The sequence below is a fragment of the Symphalangus syndactylus genome, chromosome 17 (genome assembly GCF_028878055.3).
Source record: "Symphalangus syndactylus isolate Jambi chromosome 17, NHGRI_mSymSyn1-v2.1_pri, whole genome shotgun sequence".
Taxonomy (NCBI): Eukaryota; Metazoa; Chordata; class Mammalia; order Primates; family Hylobatidae; genus Symphalangus; species Symphalangus syndactylus.
Window position 1 is genome coordinate 25,894,182 of NC_072439.2, and position 26,444 is coordinate 25,920,625.

General features: G+C 40.1%; 1 protein-coding gene, 1 non-coding gene and 1 pseudogene across 5 annotated transcripts in view; 1 reads left to right on the forward strand and 2 right to left on the reverse strand.

Annotated features, from left to right (window-relative positions):
* The window catches only part of LOC129466906 (small ribosomal subunit protein uS17-like), a 153,614-nt pseudogene extending 151,380 nt beyond the window's left edge, over nt 1–2,234 (reverse strand).
* Nucleotides 2,235–2,344: 110 nt separating this feature from the next.
* KICS2 (KICSTOR subunit 2) overlaps nt 2,345–26,444 on the forward strand; it is a 30,096-nt gene continuing 5,996 nt past the window's right edge. For 2 of the 4 annotated variants that reach the window (XM_055249735.2, XM_063621304.1), the window contains exons 1-3: nt 2,345–2,641; nt 8,682–8,967; nt 24,097–24,908. In XM_055249735.2, coding sequence (XP_055105710.1) covers nt 2,407–2,641; nt 8,682–8,967; nt 24,097–24,908 — 1,333 coding nt within the window. In that variant the 5' untranslated portion in view covers nt 2,345–2,406. Of the gene's footprint in view, nt 2,642–8,681; nt 8,968–24,096; nt 26,103–26,444 lie in introns of those variants that run through there. The other 2 variants (XM_063621305.1, XM_055249737.2) reach the window with 2 other exon arrangements.
* LOC129467107 (U6 spliceosomal RNA) lies at nt 19,897–19,999 on the reverse strand. Its single transcript, XR_008652256.1, has one exon. It is a non-coding gene; the product is annotated as a U6 spliceosomal RNA (small nuclear RNA).

The following is a 26,444-nucleotide window of genomic DNA, read 5'->3' on the forward strand; positions in this document are numbered from 1 at the left end:
GATGTTACATTAAGTGAAATAAGCCAGACACAGAAAGACTAATATTCTATGACCTCACTTATATGGAGAATCTAAAAAAGTTGAATTCATAGAAGCAGAGAGTAGAATCATGATTGCCAGGGTCTGGGGGGTGGGGAAAATGGGGAGATGTTTATTGCACATTTATCAGCAATTAAAATGTTTCTTTTGGGAGCTAACCTATGAGAATGCAAAGGCATAAGCATGATATAATAGACTTTGGGGACTCGCAGGGAAGGCTGGGAGAGGGGTGAGAGAGAACAGACTACACATTGGGTATAGTATACACTGCTCAGGTGAGAGGTGCACCAAAACTCTCAGAAATGAGTACTACAGAACTTATTCCTATAGAAACCACCTGTACCCCCAAAACTATTGAAATAAAATTAAACAGTTTCTTTTGCTACTTTGGTAGATGAAACATAGAATATAGTTTATTTTGCATTTGATTACTAGTGAGCTTGAGCATTAAAAAAGAATTATTTGAGTTTTATATTTCTTTTGGGACTTATATATTCATGTCCTTTTATTTTTGTTGGTTAGTAAGAGATCTTGATATGTTAAGTACATTAAACCTTTGTCTGACATATATTACAGATATCTTTTCCCCAGGATGGCATTTTTTTTTTTATTATTATACTTTAAGTTTCGGGATACATGGGGCAGGTTTGTAAAAATACGAAAATTAGCCAGGTGTGGTGGCACTGGCCTGTAATCCCAGCTACTCGGGAGGCTGAGGCAGGAGAATCACTAAAGCCTGGGAAGCAGAGGTTGCCGTGAGCCAAGGTCACGCCACTGCACTCCAGCCTGGGGGAAACTCCAGCCTGGGGGAAAGAGTGAGACCCTGTCCAAAAACAAAACAAAATAAAACAACTAAAAAAAAAAACAACTGCCTTGTATCATTGTTAACAGAGTTGATCTTATCCAATTACATTCTTGAGTATAGGGAACAGGTGCACAATACCTAGTCATTAAAATTAGATTAGTGAGATTTCCTTTAAAAGGTAGTGATGATGGCAGCTCTAGTTTTAGGAAAAACGGAAACAGGCAATTCTCTCATTTGTTCAACAAACATGGCTGTGCCATCCAATATGAAAAGATTATAACTGTAAAGTGAACCCTAGTGTACCCTAGGGATCTCACCACTTGGGGAAAGAGACATGTAAATACATGCGATTAAGTAGTGTGACTAAGAAGCATAAAATAAGTATGTACAAGGAAGAAGAAAGGAAAAAACTAACTATCGAGTAGTGGGTAGTGTTCCAAAGTAGTGGACATACAAGTATGAGCCGGGTTCATGGGGTTTCTTAAATGCCAAAGGAACTTGTAATTAATCTAAATGACAACGTGCACAATTTACATACAATTTACATTAATGTATCCTTCATTGTGGCCAGGCATGGTGGCTCACACCTGTAATCCCAACACTTTGGGAGGCTGAGGTGGGAAGATTGCTTGAGACAGGAGTTTGAGACCAGCCTGGCCAACAGGGTGAAACCCTGTTTCTATTAAAAATACGAAAATTAGCCGGGTGTGGTGGCGCTGGCCTGTAATCGCAGCTACTAGGGAGGCTGAGGCAGGAAAATCGTTTGAACCTGGGAGGTGGAGGCTGCAGTGAGCCGAGATCTCACCACTGCATTCCAGCCTGGGCTACAGAGCGAGACTCCGTCTCAAAAAAAAGAAAAAAAAAAAAAAGATAACTTTTTAAGGAAGGTTAATGTAGTTTGGGCCAGGGGCTCTGCTTATTAGCTGCAGGGCTAACACAAACCTGGGAGAACTAGAACGGGATACAGGTGAGAGTTAACCGATGGTGTGTGATGTGATGAAAACTAGGCAATGGGGACGAGATCAACCTTTACCCGTCAGTCTTCTAATCTCAACAAATCACTTCCCTGAGTTGTTGTAGAAGCTGTCAGAAGTGACTAGGGTCCCTGCTGTGAGTGTGAGCACAACTCCAGGCACTTCCCCATCTCTCAGCTGGCCCAGCGAACCCAGGCCAGGTGTTCTGCCCAGGGCCGACGTCACGTTTGCATGACGTCACCAGCGCTGACGAACCTCACAGGGAGGGGCCTGTAAGCTCACCTCAGAGCGCAGACAACTTCTTAGAGCAGGGAACTGGCCGCCTCCTATTCTACCCTGACGGTCCGAATAGTCAGAGCTGCAGGAGCCGAAGCGCCGAAGGAGCTCAGGAACCGCTACCTCCCTCTTTCCTTGGCCCTTATCCGCTTCTTCTGTAAGGCCCAGGAGCGGTCCCGGCAGCGGCGCGCTCACAAGTCCGCCGGTGGAGGCGGTCACGCGCACGCACGCTTGTTCGCAAGCCCGTTCCTTCAGAACCCGGAAGTGCGAGGCCGAGGAGAGCCACGTGGGTCGAGCTGGGGCGCAGCTCGCATGGGGGAGTCTATCCCGCTGGCCGCCCCGGTCCCGGTGGAACAGGCGGTGCTGGAGACGTTCTTCTCTCACCTGGGTATCTTCTCTTACGACAAGGCTAAGGACAATGTGGAGAAGGAACGAGAGGCCAACAAGAGCGCGGGGGGCAGCTGGCTGTCGCTGCTGGCGGCCTTGGCGCACCTGGCCGCGGCCGAGAAGGTCTATCACAGCCTCACCTACCTGGGGCAGAAACTAGGTACCTCCGCCCCGCCCCCCGAGCCCCTTGAGGAGGAAGGAAAGGGGGTATATTCCCCAGTCGGCAGTGGCTTGGGTTTCCTGTCTCTGTGTCACTACTAGTCGCAGGCTCGACTCGGCATTCCCAGGTCTCCTCCCACCGTTCCTTTCCTTCCCTGGGCTTCCACAAGCCCCGCCCACCGGCCTGCGCTGCTGATAGATTGGCGAACTGGGTAGATGCTCTTTGCAGGGCTGTGACCCAAACCGAAGGGTTTGTCCTTTTGCCTCGTGCATGGATTGATGCCATAAATGAGAAGTTAACCAAACTATGTCTTCATTGTTTTAATTAGTGACGCTGCAGCCAGAAGAGCAAAACTTTGCAAAACAACCTAGTTCTATTACTGAACACTGTTGTGTGGCCTCTTAAGATTAAGGCCCGAGAGTCACATTTGGAGTCCTACCCCGTCTTCATAGTGCCCCAATACATATTTAATGACTAAAGAAAATAAATGAATACTGGGCAGGAAAGGCAAGAAATATGCCTAACACTAGCAAGAGGAGAGACTTAAGGGGAAAATGGTAAACACCCTTAGCACCTCATGTACATCTTGCCTCTGAAAATAAGATTCAAGAGCTGATTCAACTGATTTTTACTAGTAGAAGCAATAAGTATAAGTAGATGAGAAGGAAATGGTAGATGTAAAAGGCATGGATTATGCATACAAAATAATATTACTGCTTAATTGTGACAAATAAATATATTTGAATCCTAGGGGTTTTAGAGTCAGTACTTTGACCTATTTTAGACTCTTCAATTTTCAGAAGCATGAGGTCTGATGTGAATGAAGGACACGTATATGAAATACAGAGAATAGAAATGTAAAATTGGTGTAGATTTCATTTTGATCCACCGCCCCCGTTCCCTAACCAGCCCCCTACTTTCCTTATATTTTCTGAAGGTGACCATGTACGTCTTATTGAGCTTTCAGTAAACACTCAAGAATCAGGGTTTCCTGAGATTGTAATTGCTGTAGCAAGTATGTTGATTTATACATACTTATTTAGTAGGCTAATTTATTAGCAAAAACTGGTCAGATAGTTTCACTTTAGTTTTTTCCTCCTCTTTTTACAATGGCATTTCTCACAAATTTGCAGTTGCTGCTATGGTGTTATTATTCCCCTTTCTATAGATTAGCAAATTATATATGCAGTTATGTTGGGTAGATGATAAAGTCGAAACCAAAATATCTGCCCTTGAACTGTCAGATTGAGTTTGCATTCATATAACTTATTAAAAATGTGTATGAAAATTATAATTTATGTGTAATATATATACAGATATGTTTTTTATATATGTGAAAATGGGGTGGATTCTAGCTGTAATACTGAAGGTAGGTAATATTTAGGCAGTTTTAGTTGTTTTTAGACTCCCCCACCTCAAAGAATGGTGACTGATTCAAGTGCCATGATTCTTTGTTTTTTTTTTTTTATTAACTTATCCAGGGGAATTTGATGAAAGCTGTGTACTCACTCTCCAGAAAAATATATATGTACATATAATTTTGCATATAACATGAGTGGGTTCAGTTGAATTTTCTAAAGTCTATTTACTGACTCCATTTAAAAAAATCTGCTACTCTAATTTTAAGTTGAATGAGCCAGGTTTTTATGTAAACAGAACTGGCTTCCCTGTGTGTAAGAATGTGTATATAAGATCTTCACTGTCTCTCACTTGGGTTCTGTAAAGTGGTCCTCAATGTGTACATTGATTAGTTCTGCTTGAACCCCAGCTGGCATGGGTGAGCATGAGGGCTATGCCTTGAAACTGACCTACACAACATTTGGTGCTGTGAAACATGCCCAGGCACCGTTAGGTTCCTAGGTGGGCTCCTCACTTCTGAGTAAATATTCTGAAAATAGTATATTTAATGCTTCATAACTTATTTACACGTACAGTAAACATAAGTTCCAGAATTTAAATTTTATCTTTGCATATTTTTTTTGGTACTGGAGTGTATATGTTATCAGTGTGCTTACAATATGACTTCACAATTATCAGGTTTACTGTCTATTTTCTTAAAAACTTAAGGAGAAAACTTTCGTGTTGCCATTTAAAACATTCCCATGTTCTCCAACTACTTTGCTCATTAGAACATTTATATAGTTTTCTTCACAAAGCAAAACAAAAAGTTTATGCATGCTTTTAAAAAATTTAAAACATAATTCTGAAAAGTTTTTTTAGCCTTACTGAGATATAATTGGCAAATAAAATTGTATATATTTAAGATGTACAACTTGATGTTTTGATGTATGTATCAATTGTGAAATGATCACCACAATCAAGCTACTTAGTATATCCATCACCTTACTTAGTTATCTTCCTTCCTTCCTTCCTTCTTTCATGTGTATATTGTCAGACTACTTAAGATCTACTCTCTTAGCAAATTTCAAGTAAAAAGTGAGTCTTTTTTTTTTTTTTTTTGCTTCTCTTATGGATGGTATTTATTTGAGGCCTTAGCAGAGAATGCTGATTAAAGAAGCAAGCAGGGCCTTTAGACAGAGGATAGACCTTGACAGGGAGCTTTCTGTTCCTGTCTTGACCCTGTTACTGAAAAACTTCGAGTAGGGCCCTTATCTTGGTTCCATCTCTTTCCTTTAAGAGAGAATAATACCTGTTTGGGGAAGGATCAGTGATTAAAATATGCTGACTCAATGCCTGTGGAGAATTTTAGAAGGTCATACTTTTCTTCCCTTTGTTTCGTTACTGGAGAGTTTCCTCAGCCTCGGGTTGCTGAAATTTAGCATAGTAGAAAATGACTTAACTTGAGAACTGATGTTTAAAAATTATTATTAGCAAGAAGTTGGAGAATAAAATGCCCAAGATGTTTTACACGTTCCTTTAATACACTTAAAATTTCATGACATGAGATAAACTGTTGAAATCTTGAGAAATTATGAGCATTTATAACTAGAGCCTTCTAAAAGTCATTCAAAGTAATCATATTTTGTAAGTTCAAAATATTGAAAAGAGAAAGAAGTTGGATGTTTCTGATTCCTTGTTTTCCAGCATGAAGAAAGGTCAGTCCCCACTGGATATTCCAAACCAAGATAGTGAACAGATAGGATTGGGTTCCTGAGAGCTTTGAGAAAAGAGAACTGTTTGAAAGAAATGTGTTGATGGTCTATCTCTTCCTTAGAGTAGTTTCACTTTACTTGGTTTCACATACTGGTGATTAGCGTTTATCGATAAGCTTTTAAAGGTATTCTTTGTATTTATGTAGTGTTTCCATTCCCCCAGATGAGGGTAATCTGATGAAGTTAGGTATCCTTTTTTTTTTTTACTCCCATAAGTCCTAGAGACAGATGATATCCCTTTTTCAATGCGAAGTTAAAATTTTCACCAAGGCCACCCTGTTTAATAGTACTAGATAGCTCTTCTTTTTGTAGTACTTGAAGCTCCCAATTCACTACAGTTTCAGAAGCTCAATTATGTATTATTAGAAGTTTTAAAAAATGTATCAGTTATAAATAGAAGGGAAAGAAATTAGTATTATAGAATATATTCTTTGTTCCAGGCACATTACACACCAAATGTTATTTCATTTTGTTTTTTTAGCTCTATCACCAGTTTTATGTTAAAAATGACAACTAAAGCTCAAAGTGGTTCAGTAGTTTGCACATCAACATAGCCTGTAATCGTGGGAGCTGGGGTTTGAAACCAAGTCTTTCAGACCTCTACAGCTTTTAGGTTTTATATGATACTCTTATTACCCTCCTAAGCTGAGAGGTTTTATCCTAGATGTGGGCACAGAGGTCTATTTATGTTGTACCCTGCACTCTACAAAATCAGCAGAGCTAAACTGAATATGGGCATAGGAGGAAGGCAAACCCTGCAGGGAACAGTTCCGTATGGGATATTGGTGTCACAACTGGTCCACCTGTACCCATATGGACTTTGATGGTATTAGTTGGAGAAATGATGTGCCAGCTACTCAATCTGTTTGGAACTAGCTTGTCCAACCTGTGGCCTGCGAGCCACATGCAGTCCAGGATGGCTTTGAATGCGGCCCAACACAAATTCATAAACTAACTTTCTTTCTTCCTTTCTTCTTTTCTTTTCTTTCCTTTGGTTTCCTTTCCTTTCTTCCTTTCTTCTTTTCTTTCCTTCCCTTCTTTCTTTTGTTTCTCTTTCTTTCTTTCTCTTTCTTTGCTTCTTTCTTTTCTTTCTTCCTTTCCTTTCCTTCTTTTCTTTTCTTTTCTTTTCTTTTCTTTTCTTTTCTTTTCATGGAATCTTGCTCTGTTGCCCAGGCTGGAGTGCAGTGGCACAATTTCGGCTTGCTGCAGCCTCTGCCTCGCGGGTGCAAGCGATTCTCCTACCCCAGCCTCCTGAGTAGCTGGGATTACAGGCACCCACCACCACGCCCGGCTAATTGTTTTGTATTTTTAGTACAGACGGGGTTTCACCATGTTGGCCAGGCTGGTCTCGAACTTCTGACCTCAGGTGATCCGCCCGCTTCGGCCTCCCAAAGTGCTGGGATTACAGGCATGAGCCACCATGCCTGGCTAAACTTTCTTAAAACAATATGAGATTTTTCTGTGCATTTTTTTTTCCTCATCAGCTATGGTTAGTGTTAGCATATTTTATATGTGCCCCAAGACAATTCTTCTTCTCCTAATGTGGCCCAGGGAAGCCAAAAGATTGAACACCCCTGGTTTAGACAGTATATTGGAAAAACACTTTTCAAAGTATCAGTAGTTTGTCTGGGGTGTCAGAAATAAGTAGCGTAACCAACTGTTCAAATTTGCCCGGGCCTGAGGTATTTCTAGGATGTGGGACTTTGTTTTAAAACCGTATAAAGATTTCCTGAGAAGCTAGACTTCTACTGCTAAAACCTGGAAAGTCCTGGGTAAACTAGGAAAGTTGGTTACCTAGTAGTAAGGGAAGGAAGATTCATTTCTTGAAACATAAACCGAGCTATGAATTAAAATCAATATTGTAAAATGGTTCATTTATTAAGAGGATATTTTACAAATGCCTTGATACATTTTTATTCCTAATTACAGGTATATGTTTAGAATAGTAAATTCATTGAAGAGAAAATTTAAACTCTTGTCCATCTCCGAGTTTTTTTATATATTCCTAGAAATCACTGTTTTAAACCTGCCCTGTTTCTTTTTTTCTTTACACTTTCCTAATGTCTTGCCTCTGGCCCTTTGGTGGGTGCAGAATTGCATAAGGGAACATCCATGAAGCTGGCTGTATACTTAGAAATATAATTGGTCATGTGTACATACAGAAGTGAGTAAATGGTATCTATGCTATTTGATCCTTTTTGGCTATGTAAAGGTGTTTTTGGTTTTATTTTTTGCTGATTTCCTTTGGAATCCCCTGGTTACAGCAGCAGTTATTTATAATTGGTTCCTGGTCTTAATAATTCACAATGTGGTGCTTATTATTTATAACGTATAGTGTCAATCTTGTCAAGAGTGCTAAGATTTTCTTTATTCTCCTGGGATCCCAGTAGTCTCTTTTCTTGCATAGAGGGAATATATGTGTATGTATTCAATTTTCTGGTATGATCTAAAAGATAAGATTCAAAGGAAAATACAACTCTAAAGCAGAAACAAAAAATCATGACATATCAGGAATAACAATAGTGTTTCATAATTTGTGTGTTCTTTTGCTTTGAATACATCTATGTGAAAGGTAGGCTTTTTAGTTCCGGTTGGTGTTATTTGCTAGGTTAGTTATGCTCTGAAGTAAATCTGAATCCTCATTGAGTCGGGGTGGGGGAGAATTGGTACATGGGTAAGCAAATTGTACACAGGTCCATTGCTACAGTAATGAACTCTGTCAGGTATTTGTTTAGCTTATTCCTTAGGGAAATTATGAATCATAAAGCATTTATTTATATCTCCATCATAGGAGACAGAGAATATGGTAGATGAAAACTTACTGAGCTCAGTGGGTTTGGATTCTTTGCTTTTGCATGCTGGTAGGTGTTTGGTACTTACGGTTTCTCCTTCTTACTTGTCATGTGCTTGTGTCGTTTGCCTGCCAGGGGGCCAGTCTTTCTTTAGCAGGAAGGATTCCATCCGCACCATCTATACTTCGTTGCATAACGAGCTGAAGAAGGTGGTGACTGGCCGTGGTGCCCTGGGTGGGACTGCTCCTCACGTGGAAGAACTCCTTTCCCACCTGTCAGAGCAGCTCTGCTTCTTTGTTCAGGCTCGGATGGAGATTGCAGACTTCTATGAGAAGATGTACACCCTCAGCACACAGAAGTTCATCAATGCTGAAGAGCTCGTTGGCCTTTTGGATGCCATCCTGAAAAAATACAGCTCCAGGTCAGTGTGGGGAGGAGGGAGGGAGAAAACGTGGCTGTCCTATCAGTCCCACACAAGCTCAGAGTTTTTCTCCACACTCTTATGAAAATCTGTGATGAAATAATGGTGAAATAAATAACTGGATTACATTTTATACATATACATTAATCAACAGGTATACATTAGGCACCTTCATTGGTCTTATTAACACCACACGGCTGCTAAGCAATAGCAAAAGACCGAGAATGAAGTAATCATAAAACTTAGTATTATAACCGATTTTGCTGCTTAGGAAAGAGTTCACACAACAACAGATTATATATAAAATAATAAGAATTTCTTTTTTCTGGAAACCAAATTGTAACATAGTAAAATATATGAAAATACATATTTTTTTGAGATGGAATCCCACTGTTGCCCAGGCTGGAGTGCAGTAGCATGATCTCAGCTCACTGCAACCTCCACCTCCTGGGTTCAAGCAATTCTCCTGCCTCAGCCTCCTGAGTAGCTGGGATTATAGGTACACGCCACCACACCCAGCTAATTTTTGTATTTTTTTTTAGTGGAGACGGGGTCTCACCATATTGGCCAGGCTGGTCTTGAACTCCTGACCTGAAGTGATCCACCTGCCTTCGCCTCCCAAAGTGCTGAGATTACAGGCCTGAGCCAATGCACCCGGCTGAAAATAATGTGAATTTTTAACAAATTATTATTCAAATAAATGTTGTCCCTTTTAAAGTAATCAGTGACGTATCTGCTTGTTCCTTCGAACAAGCCATTCTTTAACATGTGTTGGAAACTCATTTGTAATTCCTTTTAGAGTTTCTGCCATACAGTTTAGGTTTCATTTTAAGTATTCTTAGTGGAGGCAGGCATCCACTAAGTGCCTGTAATCTCCTGGATTCAAGTGATTTTCCTGCCTCAGCCTCCTGCGTAGCTGAGATTACAGGTGCACGCCACCATGCCTGGCTAATTTTTTTTGTATTTTTAGTAGAGATGGGGTTTCACCATGTTGGTCAGGCTGGTCTCGAGCTCCTGACCTTGTGATCCGCCTGTCTCGGCCTCCCAAAGTGCTGGGATTACAGGTATGAGCCACTATACCCAGCCGAGTTGAGCTTTTAACGGCAGGTAGGATTTCGAAAGCAACTGTGGGAAAGAAGATGGCAGGTGTTTTGAGATGAGAGGGTATTTCAGAATACAAAAAGCCTTCAGGGTTTTGGTACTTGCAATTCTTTCTCCCTTAAAAGTTCTTACTGTAGTTATCTTCTCATCTTTAAGTCTTGGTTCAAACAGAGAAGACTTCTCTCACTATCCTACCAAAACTATTCTGCTTTTAGTCACTATCTTATTTTCCTGATTTATTGCCATCTGAAGTTGCTGTTGTTTGTTTAGGGTGTTTTTTCTTTCCTTTTCTCAAAAACTAGAATGTGAGCTCCATCACAGCTGCTGTGCCTTTAGCACCTGGAACAGAACCTAGCACATAGTAGATGCTGAATAGATGTTTGCTGAATAAATGAGTGAATAGTTGTGTTCCAGGTTGAAAATTTGTACTTAATTTGGTAAGTAGTGGGGAACCATGCAAAGTTTTGAACCAGGAGTATCCTGTTCTTAGACTAATTACTGTGACACTGTGTGTATAATGGGATGGTGAAGGGAGAGGTTACAGGAGAAAAGGTTAGTTTAGCAGGCTATGATGGTAACCTAATAGGCAGAAGGAGGGCCTCATGGTTGCAAGACAGTGGGAAAGGAGATGCTGACAAGAAGTCTATAAGTCTTGTCAACAGGATGGTGGGAATAATGAGAGGTTGCTGTCAAAGATGATACTTAGGTTTTGCCCCTCCAATGATAATATTGTTTACAGAATTGAAAAGACAAGAGGAACTGAAGAGGAACTGGTTTAGAAGGAAGGTAGTAAGCTAAAATTGGGGCAAGTTGAGTGTGAGTTGCTAGCAGATTTTCGAGTAAAGATTTAGCAGGCAGTTGGAAGTGGGGGTCTAGAGTTCAGACGAAAGGCCAGAAATAAAACAACTTGGAAGTAGATTCATACAGTTTTATGGTTTAAAAACTAAAATGTTACTGTTCTTTAATAAAACAGCAATTGATTTTTCACTTTGTAGGAAAAGGGGGAGAGGGTGGAAATATTTATATATACCTATTCTGAAGGAAATGAGCATGTATTGAGCAACTCCTGTGTGCTAGACACTATGCAAGACCCTCTTCTCTGTTACCTGATTTGAAGTACAGGTATAAATAGTGCACCTTTTATAGAGTCCCAGAGAAGTGGAACACTTTGCTTAGAGTCATACAGCTTAGCTCTGTGACTTGAGAGCCCATATTGTTTTGTGTATGCATCATTGCTTGTTATTAAAAATTAAGATGTTTTTTATCTAGTCCAGATAAATAATTTCTCTTTGCTGATCATTTTGTAAGTCAATAAATTAGTTCTTCAGAAGACCTAGGAAGCATTTACTACATTCTCTTGCTAGGAATACGAGTTGTGTGCTACCTACAACCACGTACATACGTAGTCTTTCTGAGCATAAGATAGTTTGGTTAATATATTATTATGTTACTATTCTTTCTTTCTTTTTCTTTTCTTTTTTTTTTTTTTTTTGAGATGGTCTCGCTCTGTTGCCCAGGTGGGAGTGCAGTGACATGATCTCAGCAAACTGCAACCTCCACCTCCAGGGCTCAGCGACCTTCCCACCCCAGCCCACCAAGCAGCTGTGACCACAGGTGTGCACCACTATGCCTGGCTAATTTTTTGCATTTTTGGTAGAGACAGGGTTTCTCCATGTTGCCCAGGCTGGTCTCAAACTCCTGAGCTGAAGTAATCCACCCACCTCGGCCTCCCAAAGTGCTGGGATTACAGGAGTGAGCTACTGTGTCCAGCCTATTCTTTCTTTATAAAAGTTTTCCTCTAATTTTTTATTTTGAAATTTTTAATGCTATAAAAAGTTGCAAGTATAGTATAGTGAACATAGTTACCATATGATCAGCAATTCTACTCCTAGGTATATATCCAAGAAAAATGAAAACATATGTCCACACATAAAACCATTGACATGAATGTTCATAGCAGCATTACTTACAATAGCCAAAGGGCAGAAACAACCCAAATGTCCATTGACCAATGGATGAATGGATAAATAAATGTGGTATATCCATACAATGGAATATTATTCAGCAATAAAAAGGAATGAAGTACTGACACATGCAACAACACGGATGAACCTTGAGAACATTATGCTAAGTGAAAGAAGCTAGTCATAAAAGACCACATGGAAATCACATAATTTCCATTATGCGAAATATCCAGAACAGGCAAAATCATAGACACAGCAAGTAGATTAAAAATTCTTAGTCACAGAAAATGGTTGGCAGGAGTTGGAGGGGAAGGAGGAGTGATTGCTAATGGGCACAGGATTGCTTTTTTGGGGACCATGGGACTTTTCTAAAATTGATCGTGGTGATGGTTGCATAATTCTGCAAATATATTAAAACCATTGAATTATACGCTTTAAAAGGATGGTACATGAAGTAATTAACAGTAAAGCTGTTACTAAAAAAAATGACTATACAATGAACATATAACTACCCTTCACCTTTGTTCACAAATTGTTAACATTTTGCCACATTTGCCTTATCTCTCTCTGTATATGATTGTACTTCCCCGAGTTATTTGGAAGTAAAATGCAATCATCGTGACACTTTCCTCCTACATACTCAGATTTTGTCTTCTAAGAACCATACATAATCATAACACAGTTTTGAATGAAAAAAACAGTTTTTACATTCAGGAAATCTAACACTGATTTTCTGCCGTTGTATAATACATAGTCCATGTTCAGATTTCCCCAGTTGTCTCCAAAATGTTCTTTATAGTTGCTTGTTATTTTTTATTGTCATAGCTCCTTGATTTTTGTGGCATATTCTAAATTTTCTTTTTTTAAAAATTGTTTGATATATAATATGTTCACATGCGTCAACATTTATAAAGTGTAACACAGTGGAAAGTCGTCTTCCTTCCCCTTAGCTACTTAGTTCCCGTCTTTAAGAGGCAACTAAAGTTAGCAGGTTTTTTTTTTTCTTTAAGATTGAGTCTTGCTGTGTTGCCCAGGCTGGAGTGCAGTGGCGTGATCTTGGCTCACTGCAACTTCTGCCTCTGGGGTTCAAGTGATTCTCCTGCCTCAGCCTCCCAATTAGCTGAAATTACAGGCATGCGTCACCACGCTTGGCTAATTTTTTTTTTATCTTTAGTAGAAATGGAGTTTCACCATGTTGGTCAGGCTGGTCTTGAACTCCTGACCTCAAATGATCCTCCCACCTCAGCCTTCCAAAGTGCTAGGATTGGTGTGAGCCACTGTGCCCGGCCTAAAGTTAGCAAGTTCTTGCTGTCATTCCTGAGAAATAGGCTATGCATATAAATATATACATACTTTTTTTAAACATTTAAAAATTTTGTATTTTTGGAAATATTCTTTTATTTCTTCCTCCAATCTGATTAGTATGTTTTCTTTTAATAATATAGTCTTTTGAAACCCCAAAACTGAAGTACAGTTAAGGATATGATTCCTAAGGGGAAGAGATCTCATGTAGTGATTCTCAAACGCTAATGTAAAAGTGGTTTGCTGAACTCTTCGGGAAGCTTAAGAAAAATACCCATCCCTGAGCCCTTCCTCCTCTTCCCTAAGAGGGTAAAGTTTAGTGTGCCCAGAAACGTCTGTTTTCAAAGTTCCCTGTGATAATGATACATGGTCTGCACACACAAAAAATTGGGTAAGAGAAAGATGTCAGCTCCAGGATAGAATAGGTACTGAACCTTACTGATGTGTGTGTGTACACGTGTATGTGTGTGTCTCCTAGGACTGATTAGTATTAATTGTTTTCATTTTATTAGATTTGTGCCCTATCATCTTTATTTATTTTGAGATGAGGTCTTGTTCTGTCACCCAGGCTAGAGTTCAGTGGTGCTCTCTCAGCTCACTGCAGCCTCAACTGCCTGGGCTGAAGTGATCCTTCCACCTCAGCCTGCCAAGTGGCTAGGACTACGGGAGCATGCCACCATCCCTGGATAATTATTTTATTTTTTTGCAGAGACAGGGTCTTGCTATATTGCCCAGGCTGGTCTTGAACTCCTGCATTCAAGCCATCCTCCTGCCTTGGCCTTCCAAAGTGCTGGGATTACAGGTGTAAGCCACACACCTAGGCCCTATCATCTTTAAACCTTCTTTGAAACACCCCACTTCCCAGAGCCTTAGGAGTTTCTCCCTTTCCCTGCAGACTTAATTTTCAAAGTTCTTAGGGCAGTTCTTAGTTGAAACCCTCATCCTCTGAGTGGATATTGATGGAGTTGGATGGAACTGGATTACAGTATGGACAAGAGATGTCTTTTTTCATCTACAATTTCCATCTTCCACCCATGCTGCCTTTCTCTAATTAATAGGGAATGACTGATCACAGACCCATCCTAGCCTGAAAATGATCTAAATTAGAGGCTTTGGGTTAATTTGAACAACATAAATTCTTTAAGGAATTCTGAAAAGTTGAACTTCTATATAATGATTTTCTTTGGGAAGTGGGATTCCTTTATGTATCAACTAACATGATTTTGCCCTTTGCTAGGTTAACGTGCTTTTTTCTGTAGACTTTTTGATCTGGCATCTGTGCTACACCAAACATTTCTCCTTTATGGTTTCAGTGTTCTAGAGAAATAATTCATATTTTGGTATTCTGTTGTATTGAAAAAGTTAATCCTCTTCCCAAAGGATCCATTTATCTTTCAGGGAATGTCCCAGTGTAGCTGATCCATGTCAGAACTCTTATAACAAATTTTGTGAATAGTACTATGTTTCAAATGCTGAAATACTTTTGTATTAAAAAATTAATGAGTGTGATGAATAGCATGGAATCTAAACCTCTGCCCTTGATTTAACATGTAGGTCCTATGTGAGTTATTGCAATGTCTAGTCTGCCTTCACAGATGAATGGAAAGTATATTTTGTTTTTTTTCTTCTGGAAGCCAGTTGTGTTCACAGTAGAATGGTGTTAAAAAAGCCTTCCTTTTTGGTAAATTTATAACTTTTTTTTTTTTTTTTGAGATGGAGTTTTGCTTTTGTTGCTCAGGCTGGAGTGCAGTGGCGCAATCTTGGCTCACTGCAACCTCTGCCTCCCGGGTTCAAGCGATTCTCCTGCCTCAGCCTCCAAAGTAGCTGGAATTACATGTGCCTGCCACCACGCCCAGTTAATTTTTGTATTTTTAGTAGAGACCAGGTTTTACCATGTTGGCCAGGCTGGTCTTGAACCCCTGACCTCAGGTGATCAACCCCGCTTAGCATCCCAAAGTGCTGGGATTATAGGTGTGAGCCACAGCACCTGGCCAGTTGATAACATTATTAAGCATATGTAAGTTCTTGTTTAGGAATCACAGTCATTTGTGATTCTGCATTTCAAATTGAATTATTAACAAATTGGACTATGTTAATATTATAATTATTATATAAGTTTAATTGTGTGCCATTTAGCAGAAGAAACATTAACTTAGCTTGTATAGGGTCACAGTATCTGCTATTCCTTGAGTACTTTTGAGGAGCAATAGAACTTGGGTTTTTGTTTTTGTTTTTGTTTTCCAAAGAAGCACCAATGGAACATTTTCTGATTCTGCAGGATTTTTTACACATTTGTTTATTGTTTTGTGGGTATAAAAGAAAATTCTGGCTAATTTTTCTGTTTCATGGTTAAAACAAATTTGCAAGATAGATTGTAAATGCATATTAATATTTACTCTCCTAAATCAAAACTATAATATTAAGAAATAATACTTTTAAAGAAAGAAGAAAGCCATCACTTAGCCATTCTAGACCATTAAAAAAAATCTCTACGGTATGGCAATAATAAACCATTCCATGATTTTAATTGTTAAATAATAATTTTATAGCTAGAATTTAAATAACATTAAAAAATTGATCTATATATATTTGTTTGCATTTTAGGAAGCACACTTTCTTGATCTGAATGCTTTAATTCACAAATTTCTCACAAAAGGCAGAACTACAATTTATTTAGCCCTTATGCCCACTTTTTGTCAAAAAAAGATTTTTGATGATAAGGCTGTTAATAAGACATTTTGTTAGTTGCATGTGTATAGTTAACAAGGTTAATTATTGCTCAATGAAAATTTCACAAGCAAAACTAGTAGTAGTGCAATTTCTGTGGAATGCACTCTCTCCTAGGCATTTGACATGCTTAGATTTTAATAGTGACGACTCAGGCAAGGTCTTCCGTGATAGTGCCCCAGCCTATCTTTTCAAATTCATCTGCTACCTCCCATCAAATGCTTTACATTGCAGCCAAATTCTTAGTACAAAGAAAGAAACTTAAAAGGGCCAGGTGCAGTGTCTAATGCGTGTAATCCCAGCACTTTGGGAGGCCAAGACGGGCGGATCACTTGAGGTCAGGAGTTTGAGACCAGCCTGGACAACATGGCGAAACTCCATCTCTACTAAAAATACAGAAATCAGACATGTTTGGTGGTGTGTGCCTGTAATCCCAGGTACTTGGGAGGCTGAGGCAGGAGTATCACCTGAACCCAGTAGGTGGAGGCTGCATTGAGCTGAGATTGCACCACTGCACTCCAGCCTGGGCAACAGAGTGAGTGAGTGAGAGAGAGAGAGAGAGAGAATCAAAGAGAATCAAAGAGAAATAATTGAGGATTTTAAGCAGAAGTCCAGTCATTGAGGATTTTAAGCAGAAGTCCAAAAACAACCCCATAGTCTAATGCTCAATATGTTCCTCATAAGGATTTGCCATTTCCTACCTCTCTGCTTAGGCTCCTGTTATTTTTATGCTCAGAATGTCATTTTATTGTTCTATCATGTATCAGTTTGCTATTGCCGCAATAAGTCTGCATAGCAGACTTCCAAATTTACACTTGTGTGTTTGCAGGCCTACTAGGGCTGGCTGACCTGAGCAGGGTTCAAGCAGGTAGCTCTGCTTAACACTGTTTGTCTCACTGGGGTTGACTTTTTACTGTGAGCTTTGGGTTTAGGTCTGCTCCACACGTGTTCATTCTGAGCCCAAGGTTGGAGGGGAAGTGGCTACCCAGTAGCAATGTCCAAAGTGCAAAAGTATGACCTAGCTAAGCTCGTTTTAAGCCTTTGCTTGCATCCAATCTGTTACCATCTCTTTGGCCAAAGCAAGTTACTTGGCCCAGTCCATATTCCATGGGTAGGAAAGGAGCTGCAAAGTTACAAAACAGAGGGTGAGGAATCATGAATGAGAGAAGACAGGCTGGAAAATCAAGCCCCCATCTTCGTATGGCAAAATCCTGCCTACTCTTTCCCCCTGCTTTTTTATTTTGTTAAAAAAAGTACGTAATATCAAATTTACCATCTCTCTCTTTTTTTTTTTTTTTTTTGAGACCAGAGTTGGCTCTATCACCTTGGCTAGAATGCAGTGGCCTGATCCCAGCTCACTGCAACCTCCACCTCCTGAGCTCAAGCAATTCTCCTGCCTCAGCCTCCCGAGTAGCTGGGATTACAGGTGCATATCACCACACCTAGCTAATTTTTGTATTTTTGTAGAGATGGGGTTTTGCCGTGTTGCCCAGGCTGGTCTTGAACGCGTGAGCTCAAGGGGCCCGCCCATCTTAGCCTCCCAAAGTGCTGGGATTACAGGCATAGCCACTGCCCCCAGCAAATTTACGATTTTAACTTTTGTTATGTATCCAGTTCGGTAGTGTTAAGTATATTCACAGTCTTTTGTAGTAGATCTTTAGAAGATTTTCATCTCGCCTCACTGAAACCCTGTACTCATTGAGTGACATTTCCCCCACTCCCAGCCCTGGGCAACTACTGTTCTGTTTTCTGTTTCCATGAGTTTGACTACCCTGGATACCACATATAAGTAGAATCATACAGTATTTGTCTTTTTGTGACTGGCTTATTTCAGTTACCATAATGTCCTTGAGATTCACCCATGTTGTAGCATGTGACAGGATTTACTTCTTTTTAAGGCTGAGCAATGTTCCATTTGTATGTATGTACCCCATTTTCTTTATCCATTCGTCAATGGGCATTGGAGTTGTTTCCACCTCTTAGCTATTTTAAGCATCATGGCTCAATTCAAATGCCATCTCCTCTATGGCTTCCACAATCTTTTGACCAAAAGGAATTGTTCCGTCCTCTGAAATGTTATTTTATTCATAATAAATGTATTAGTTTCTACTTTGTATTCATTATAAATACCTCCTTCTGCCATGGAAGGTCCAGTGGGGCAAATCTCTGGGTAATTTTTTATATCTTCAGTGTATTGGTATTTAAGAGTTAGTAAACAAGTTGTTTTAAATGAAAAGATGTTACAGATTTTGTTTTGTCATGGTAAAATATACATAACATAAAATTTATCATTTTGGGTGCAGCAAATCACTGTGGTACACATATGCCTATGTAACAAAGCTGCACGTTCTGCACATGTGAAAAAAAATTTATCATTTTGGCCCGATGTGGTGGTGGCTCGCACCTGTAATCCCAGAACTTCGGGAGGCTAAAGCAAGATGATTGCTTGAGGTTAGGAGTTCAAGACCACCCTGGCAAACATAGCAAGACCCTGTCTCTACAAAAAATTTAAAAATTAGCTGGGTGTGGTGGTGTGTGCCTGTAGTCCCAGCTGCTAAGTGGGCTGAGGTGGAAGGATCCCTTGAACCTGGAAGGTTCAGGCTGCATTGAGCTGTGCAGTGAGACCCTGCCTATAAATAGATAAATAAATAAACAAATAAGAACATACACCTTTTGGAAAGAACTCCATGGTGCAAATTTGCAAAGGAGAAAGGCAGTGTTTCTAAAGTGGAGTTTTGTGTTGCATTAGAATATTAACACAAATCTATTCATTTTATATTTTCCTCTATTCTATGGAGCGAGCCTGCCTGCCTGCCTGCCTTCCTTCCTTCCTTCGTTCCTTTGTTGCTCCCTTCCTTCCCTTTTTCCTTCCTTCCTTCCCTTTTTCCCTCCTTCCTTCCCTTTTTCCCTCCTTCCTTCCTGCCTTCCCTTTTTCCTTTCTTCCCTTTTCTCTCCCTCCCTCCCTCCCTCCCTTCCTTCCCTTTTTCCTTCCTTCTTCCTTCCTTCCTTCCCTTTTCCCTCCCTCCCTTCCTTCTTTCCCTCCCTTTTTCCTTGCTTCCTTCCCTTTTTCCTTCCTTCCTTCCTTCCTTCCTTCCTTCCTTCCTTCCTTCCTTCCTTCTTTCCTTCCCTTTTTCCTTCCTTAGAGCAGATGTTCTCTGCAAATAGTTGTTAATTTATTCTGTATTAAGACTATTCAGACTCTTTCAAGCTTGCTGCCGTAGCTTAGGTGGATATTTTTGGATTACAACCATTTAACAGAGCCTCCTATAATACGAGTTGTGAATAGCTATGAGGCACATGGCAGAGTGGAAATAGGGAAATGATACATCATAATGCTAATCTCTAAGTCTTGGCAGACTAACATTAACATGAATTTTTAGCTCTTCTTGAGGTTGAAAAATAGCTTCAACATTCACATTTATCTTTAATAAATGTTGAGCACTTAAGCACTTTTAGTGTATGTTATGGAAGAGCTTGTTCGGAGTTCTTTCTGAAGGTTTGGACAGGGAATTTATGTCCTCTTAAGGAGAGCATTGGACATAAATGATGACTTTCAGCTGAAAGCAGTAGAAAGATAACAATAGTGTTATTTGTACTAGAATTTTCTCTAATTTCATGTCATTAATCCTGTGATTAACAGTCTTACTATGTTGCTAGTTCCTGGGCAAATTTTCCTAATAGCCATGATTATAGAAGATTGTGATATTTAATGCTTATAAGTGTCAAGGGGCCTGAAAGCTAAGGTGATAGGAGGCTTTCTTACAATTCAAAGATTTTGAGACTTATTCTATAACAGGGTTTTGCATGTGTGCATTTAAAACGTTTTTTAAAATATATAGTATTTAAGTAGATTTTTTAAAAAAGTGTTATCCTTGTATAGGGGACATGCTAATCTTCTCTGTATCATTCCAATTTAAATATATATGCTGCTGAAGTGAGTTTTTTTTTTTTTTTTTTTTTTAAGTCAGGGTCTCACTCTGCTATCCATGCTGGAGTGCAGTGGTGTGATCATGACTCACTGCAGCCTCAACCTCCCAGGCTCAAGCAATCCTCCCATGTATCTAGGCCTACAGGCACACTCCACCAGGCCTGGCAAATTTTTTTATACTTTAAGTTTTTGTAGAGACAGGGGTCTCACTGTGTTGCCCAGGCTGGTTTTGAACTCCTGGGCTCCTGATGATCCTCCTGCTTTGGCCTCCCAAAGTGCTAAGATTACAGGTACGAGCAACTGCTCCTAGCCTGAACTTCCTTAGTGTTCATTCTAAAATATATAATGTTTGGAAAGTCCAAATTAATTAAACACGTAAGCTAGAAGATTTGAGATCTGGTTTATCTTTCTGATTTTTTGTGTATTTATATATTTTTTACTTTAATTTTTTTAAGTTCTGGGGTACATGTGCAGAATGTGCAGGTTTGTTACATAGGTAAACATGTGCCGTGGTGGTTTGCTGCACCTGTTAACCCATCACCGAGGTATTAAGCCCAGCATGCATTAACTCTTTTCCCTAATGCTCTGCGCGGCATCTCCAACAGGCCCCAACAGGCCCTAGTGTGTGTTGTTCCCCTCCCTGTGTCCATGTGTTCTCCCCCTCCCTGTGTCCACGTGTTCTCATTGTTCAGCTCCTACTTATAAGTGAGCACATGCAGTGTTTAGTTTTCTGTTCCTAAGTTAGTTTGCTGAGGATAATGGCTTACAGCTTCATCCTTGTCCCTGCAAAGTGAGAACATGCAATGTTTAGTTTTCTGTTCCTACTAATGTTAGTTTGCTGAGGATAATGGCTTACAGCTTCATCCATGTCCCTGCAAAGGACATGATCTTGTTCCTTTTTATGGCTGCATAGTATTCCATGGATTGTGTATATTATTAGACTTAATCTCACCAATGTTTTAGCTTCCTCAGCTGGAAGAATGTTGATGTAAAATGCAGATAATAGATGAAAAACAGTGTGTGTTTTTCACATGAATAACGACATTTCACATGATAATCGGTTTCTCTCTTACAATGTCCAACCTAGTATGGACTCTCTTAACCATAATCCTTTTAATTAGTATTTAAGTAGATTTAAAAAAAAATCCTAGATATACTTGTGATTTTTTTTCTAATTGTTTTGTTGATAACCAGCATTTTCTTTTTCACCAGCAGCCAAAAGAGAGCTGTGTGAGAAGCGTCCGTCTCATTAACAATGAAGTGATCAAATGCACTCAGGCCTGTAGATCATCTACCATAGTGCCTGGAACATATAATATGCTCAATAAATACAAGTACTTCCCCTGCCTTTACAGTGGGATCACTTGCTGAGGTGATTTCCGCAGCCTCTGCAGGTGCTGTGGATCTTTAGGAAGAGTGTAAGCGCTTGATGTAGGCTTCTGGAGAAGGAGCATGTATCAGGCCTGGCAGCCACTAGGTGCTTCTCAGAAGAGAAACTGAGCAAGAAAGCTCTGTGTGGTCTGTACAGAAAGGACTCTCCCTGCCATTCTGGTCTACTGTTATAGAACTTCGTTCAGCCCATAACCAGCAGGCAGAATCAATGAGGCAGACTTGGATTCATATCTTTACATAGTTGGTCACCACATTGACTGAATTTCTGCTTGAGTCATAATGTTCTAGAGACAAAGGAGCGAATAGAGGAGGCAGGTATTATTTCCGCTTGGGGAGGAGCTTAAAACTAGGGTGGCTGTATGTCTGTTTTCCTGAGAAATGATATGGTCAAACTACTAAAGTGGGAGAGAGGTATTAGGAAATGAGAGGATATAACTGGGGAAACTGACCTCATCTGGAAGTGGACAGAGAAAGCTTTTCTAGGGAAGTGACTGACGAGGAGACCTGAAGAATCAGGAAGAAGTACAGTATTGATGAAAATGGGTCATGTTCTCACTTGTCTAGGGTCCCTGAACTTGCCCTTTTTTCCCTGTGCCTAGAAGAGAGGATGTCCCACATCATGTTCTTTTCCCTTTAAACATTACTATTTCATGTGAAGTAGAACAGTGTTTTACAAACAGCAGGTAGTAATCTATGGGTTATAAAGTTAACTTAGTGAGTTAGTAATCTGATTTAATATATATAGTAGAAAATAAATATATATTTAATATATATTAGAAAATATCAAGTAGAAAATAAATATGTATTTTATATATATTAGAAAATATCAATAGTGGAAGTAATGTCCATTCACTCCTTTGTCTCTAGAACGTTATGACTCAAGCAGAAATTTAGCAGAGTACATTGTACATAGTAAGAAAGTATTGAAATAAAATATTTATGTGTGCAGGTACTTGGTCACAATATAAAGTGTATTTTTTACAATAGATCATAGTCAAAAACTTTTTTTTTTTTTGGAGACAGGGTCTCACTCTGTGAAGCACAGTAGTGCAATCACAGCCCACTAGCCTCAACCTTGGTGGGCTCAGGTGATCTTCCCACCTCAGCCTTCTGATTTGAGTAGCTGGGGCCATAGGTGCACACCACCACACTTGACTAATTTTTGAATGTTTTGTAGAGATGGAGTTTTTCCATGTTGCCCAGGCTGTCTCATGAACTCCTGGGCTCAAGCAATCCACCTGTCTCTGCCTCCCAAAGTGTTGGGTTTATAGGAATAAGCCACTGTGCCCAGCGTCAAAAACTTTTATACATTTTGTCTAGGACAAGTGGAAGTAAAATTGCACTACTGTCTTGTGCTCCTTGTATTATAATTGCATTTTCAGTTATTTATTGAATGTCTGGAGAAAGTGAGAAGAATAGGAATGTGGCTCAAACTGGGAAGGGACTACATTATTCAGTGCCTTCTAGGCCTTTTTACGGATTTGGGGTTTTATCCTAAGATAAATGGAAAGTGGTTGAAGTGTTAGCTATTTCTTATTGGGTCACCATTTGTTTGTTTGTTTGTTTGTTTGAGGCAGAGTCTTGCTCTGTCGCCCAGGCTGGAGTTTAATGGCACGATCTCAGCTCACTGCAACCTCGCCCCCTCCCAGGTTCAAGCAGTTCTCCTGCCTCAGCCTCCAGAGTAGCTGGGTTTACAGGCACACGCCACCATGCCCGGCTAATTTTTGTATTTTTAGTAAGGATGGGGTTTCACCATGTTGGCCAGGCTGGCCACCATTTTGTTTTTAACTATAATTAAATATGAAGGGAATTTGGGGACCAGTATTGAATAAGGGCTGTCTGATAAATGCTCTGTTTCTTTAATAAACATTTTTTTATCTACTATGTTTTCCATATAAGCTTATAGTATGTACTCTCGTCTGCAAGATAGGCTTAATACCTCATAGCATTACTGTGAACATTAAATGAGTTTATATATGTCATCTACACATTCAACAGATGTTTTAGTGACTTTTTTTGTTTTACCTCCGCCTCTTTAGGACCACACTCTGAAAAGAGCATGCCTTGTTTCAATCATTGTTTTAGTCATACAGTTCCCAGAATAAATAAAATACACTCAGAAAGAATTATAGCTAATAGGCCAGGCATGGTGGCCCACACCTGTAATCCCAGCACTTTGGGAGGCCAAGGCAGGAAGATCACTTAGAGTTTGAAACCAGCCTGGGCAACATAGGGAGACCTTGTCTCTGCAGAAAATGGAGTGTGTGCCTATGTTCTCAGCTTCTTGGGATGCTAAGGCGAGAGGCTCACTTGAGCCCAGGAATTGAGCTGCAGTGAGCCATGATTGCACAACTGCACTCCAGCCTGGGTGACAGAGCAAGACCCAGTCTGAAATAAATAAATAAATAAATAAACAAACAAACAAACAAAAATGAATTGTAGCTAATTCGGTATTTCTGTTGTTGAAAGGAAAGTGGCCACTACTCTCAGGCTATTTCCACAGGAGAATATGATGTTGACATAATTTTGAAATGGTGAAATTATATCAGAATTTTAAAATAAATCAACATGTAGTTCTTCCATCTTTTCTTCCTCTGTCCTGAAGCGTAATACTATTTGTTTGGCCATATTGTTGCTTCGTGGTTAGAAAAGTGTCAGTGTGGCAAGTGAAGTAACATTTCCACTTATCTCTGTTAATTTCCCTCTCCCCTTTAGATTTCACCACCCAATCCTCAGTCCTTTGGAAAGCAGTTTCCAGCTGGAAGTTGATGTCCTGTGTCATCTCCTGAAAGCCCAGGCCCAGGTCTCAGAGTGGAAGTTCCTCCCGTCTCTGGTTAATTTACACAGTGCGCACACCAAACTGCAGACCTGGGGCCAGATCTTTGAGAAACAGCGGGAGACCAAGAAACATCTGTTTGGAGGGCAGTCTCAGAAGGCCGTGCAGCCTCCACACCTTTTCCTTTGGCTGATGAAACTCAAAAACATGCTTCTTGCCAAGTTTAGCTTTTACTTTCATGAGGCTCTGAGCCGACAAACGACTGCTTCAGAAATGAAAACGTTGACAGCAAAAGCTAACCCAGACTTTTTTGGAAAGATTTCCAGCTTCATCAGAAAATATGATGCTGCCAATGTGTCCTTAATTTTTGACAACAGAGGTTCTGAGAGTTTTCAGGGTCATGGTTATCACCACCCCCATTCCTACAGAGAGGCCCCTAAGGGTGTGGACCAGTATCCAGCTGTAGTGTCTCTGCCCAGCGACAGGCCAGTCATGCACTGGCCCAATGTCATCATGATCATGACGGACCGCACATCTGATCTGAACAGCTTGGAAAAAGTGGTCCACTTCTATGACGACAAAGTTCAGAGTACCTACTTCCTAACCCGCCCGGAACCTCACTTTACCATTGTTGTCATTTTTGAGTCAAAGAAATCTGAGAGAGACTCCCACTTTATTTCCTTCCTCAATGAGCTCTCACTTGCCCTTAAGAACCCCAAAGTGTTTGCAAGTCTGAAACCTGGATCCAAAGGTTAGCAGGTGATTTGTGTGGAGGGATTTCAAGACTAGAAACTGTTCTTAATTGCCCTAATGATCTACAGTGGTCTGTGTATAGAGTTTACATCCACTCATGCCTCTTTCAGAACTAAATTAAAGACAAATCCTCCCTGTGTTGCACACTTTATAGGCAATTAAGGCCAATTGAATTAAGTCTCCAAAGAGTAATCTAGGAAGTGGTCATGGGCTACCATGTGTCTCCATGGTACAGCAAAGTAGTTTCGGTATTTTCCCCTATTTTCCTATATTTCTTGTAGATTGAATATTTATTGGGCTTTTTTTTCCCATATGTTTTTCTGTTGTTCTAAACGTTGTGTTCTACTGCAATTCCAAACACCCTCTCTGTTTCCATCCTTCTTGAAAGAGTAATAGGGATGAGATATTAACTGGCCTTTTTAGAATTAAGGACTGTATGTTTTCTGTCTCATAAATTAGCAAATGAATATGGAGTTAGTAGTTTTATGATTCTGATCTACAAATTAACATTTTTGATCCCAAAATTAGGGTCTTGGTAAGAAATTTCTATCAGTTATTGAAACTGAAGGTGAGTTAGATTGGTAGCATGACATAGGTTTTAACAGTTCAGAAAATCCTCATGGCAGCTTTAATAGCCATGGGTTCTTGTACACACCTAACTGCATTTGTTTTGACTTCTTTAATGTTTGAATGTTTCACTCTGTTGTAAAGTCAGCATAAGCCATCGTGTGGGCTTTCTTTATTCTTCAGCATATTATCCGCTTGGCTTTCCGTTTATCACTTTTCTGCTGAAATGTACATGTTTGGCTCTACTCCTTGGTTATTTTTAGGGTTAAAAGCATGCAGTCGGTTTTTTAGCCACTTTTAGATACTCATGCAACATAGCCTACTTTTATAAAATCAAATGAAGATCTTCATACCCTGTACTTGCTAAAAATCAACTGTGCACTTGAAAGACCTCTTCATAGTTGAGTAATCACCTCAGTACTTAAGCACTTGTGAACTTGGGTTTCATGCCTGCCCCCCACAAATTATGTTTAGAAGCAGCACTGCATCTTAGCACATGCTGCCTTATCCCTTTCCTTCGGCAGGTGTTCATGGGAAGTAGGTGGATCAGTGAAGGCATAATAGGCTGTGGAGACCTTCACTTCTAGATTATTGATTCAAAATAAAGAGAAGCCACAAAGAGTAATTGAGTTGTTACTGGTTTGATGGTTCCTTCAAAGCCTGTGTGAAATGTAATGGTCACATTCGTCTTTTTTCTCATGATTGTATGGAGCCACTGTTTTACTGGGTGTCCACAGCAGGTATGCCAGCAGCATCAGCAGAGACCAGAGAGCCCCTCAGAGTCCATGTAGGAAGCCTGCCCCCCTAGGGTGGACTGCCTGGCAGAAGAAAAGAACCAGCCAGGCACGGTGGCGCACGCCTGTAATCCCAGTACTTTGGGAGGCTGAATCGCGTGGATCACTTTTGAGGTCAGGAGTTCGAGATCAGCCTGGCCAACATGGTGAAACCCCGTCTCTACTAAAAATAC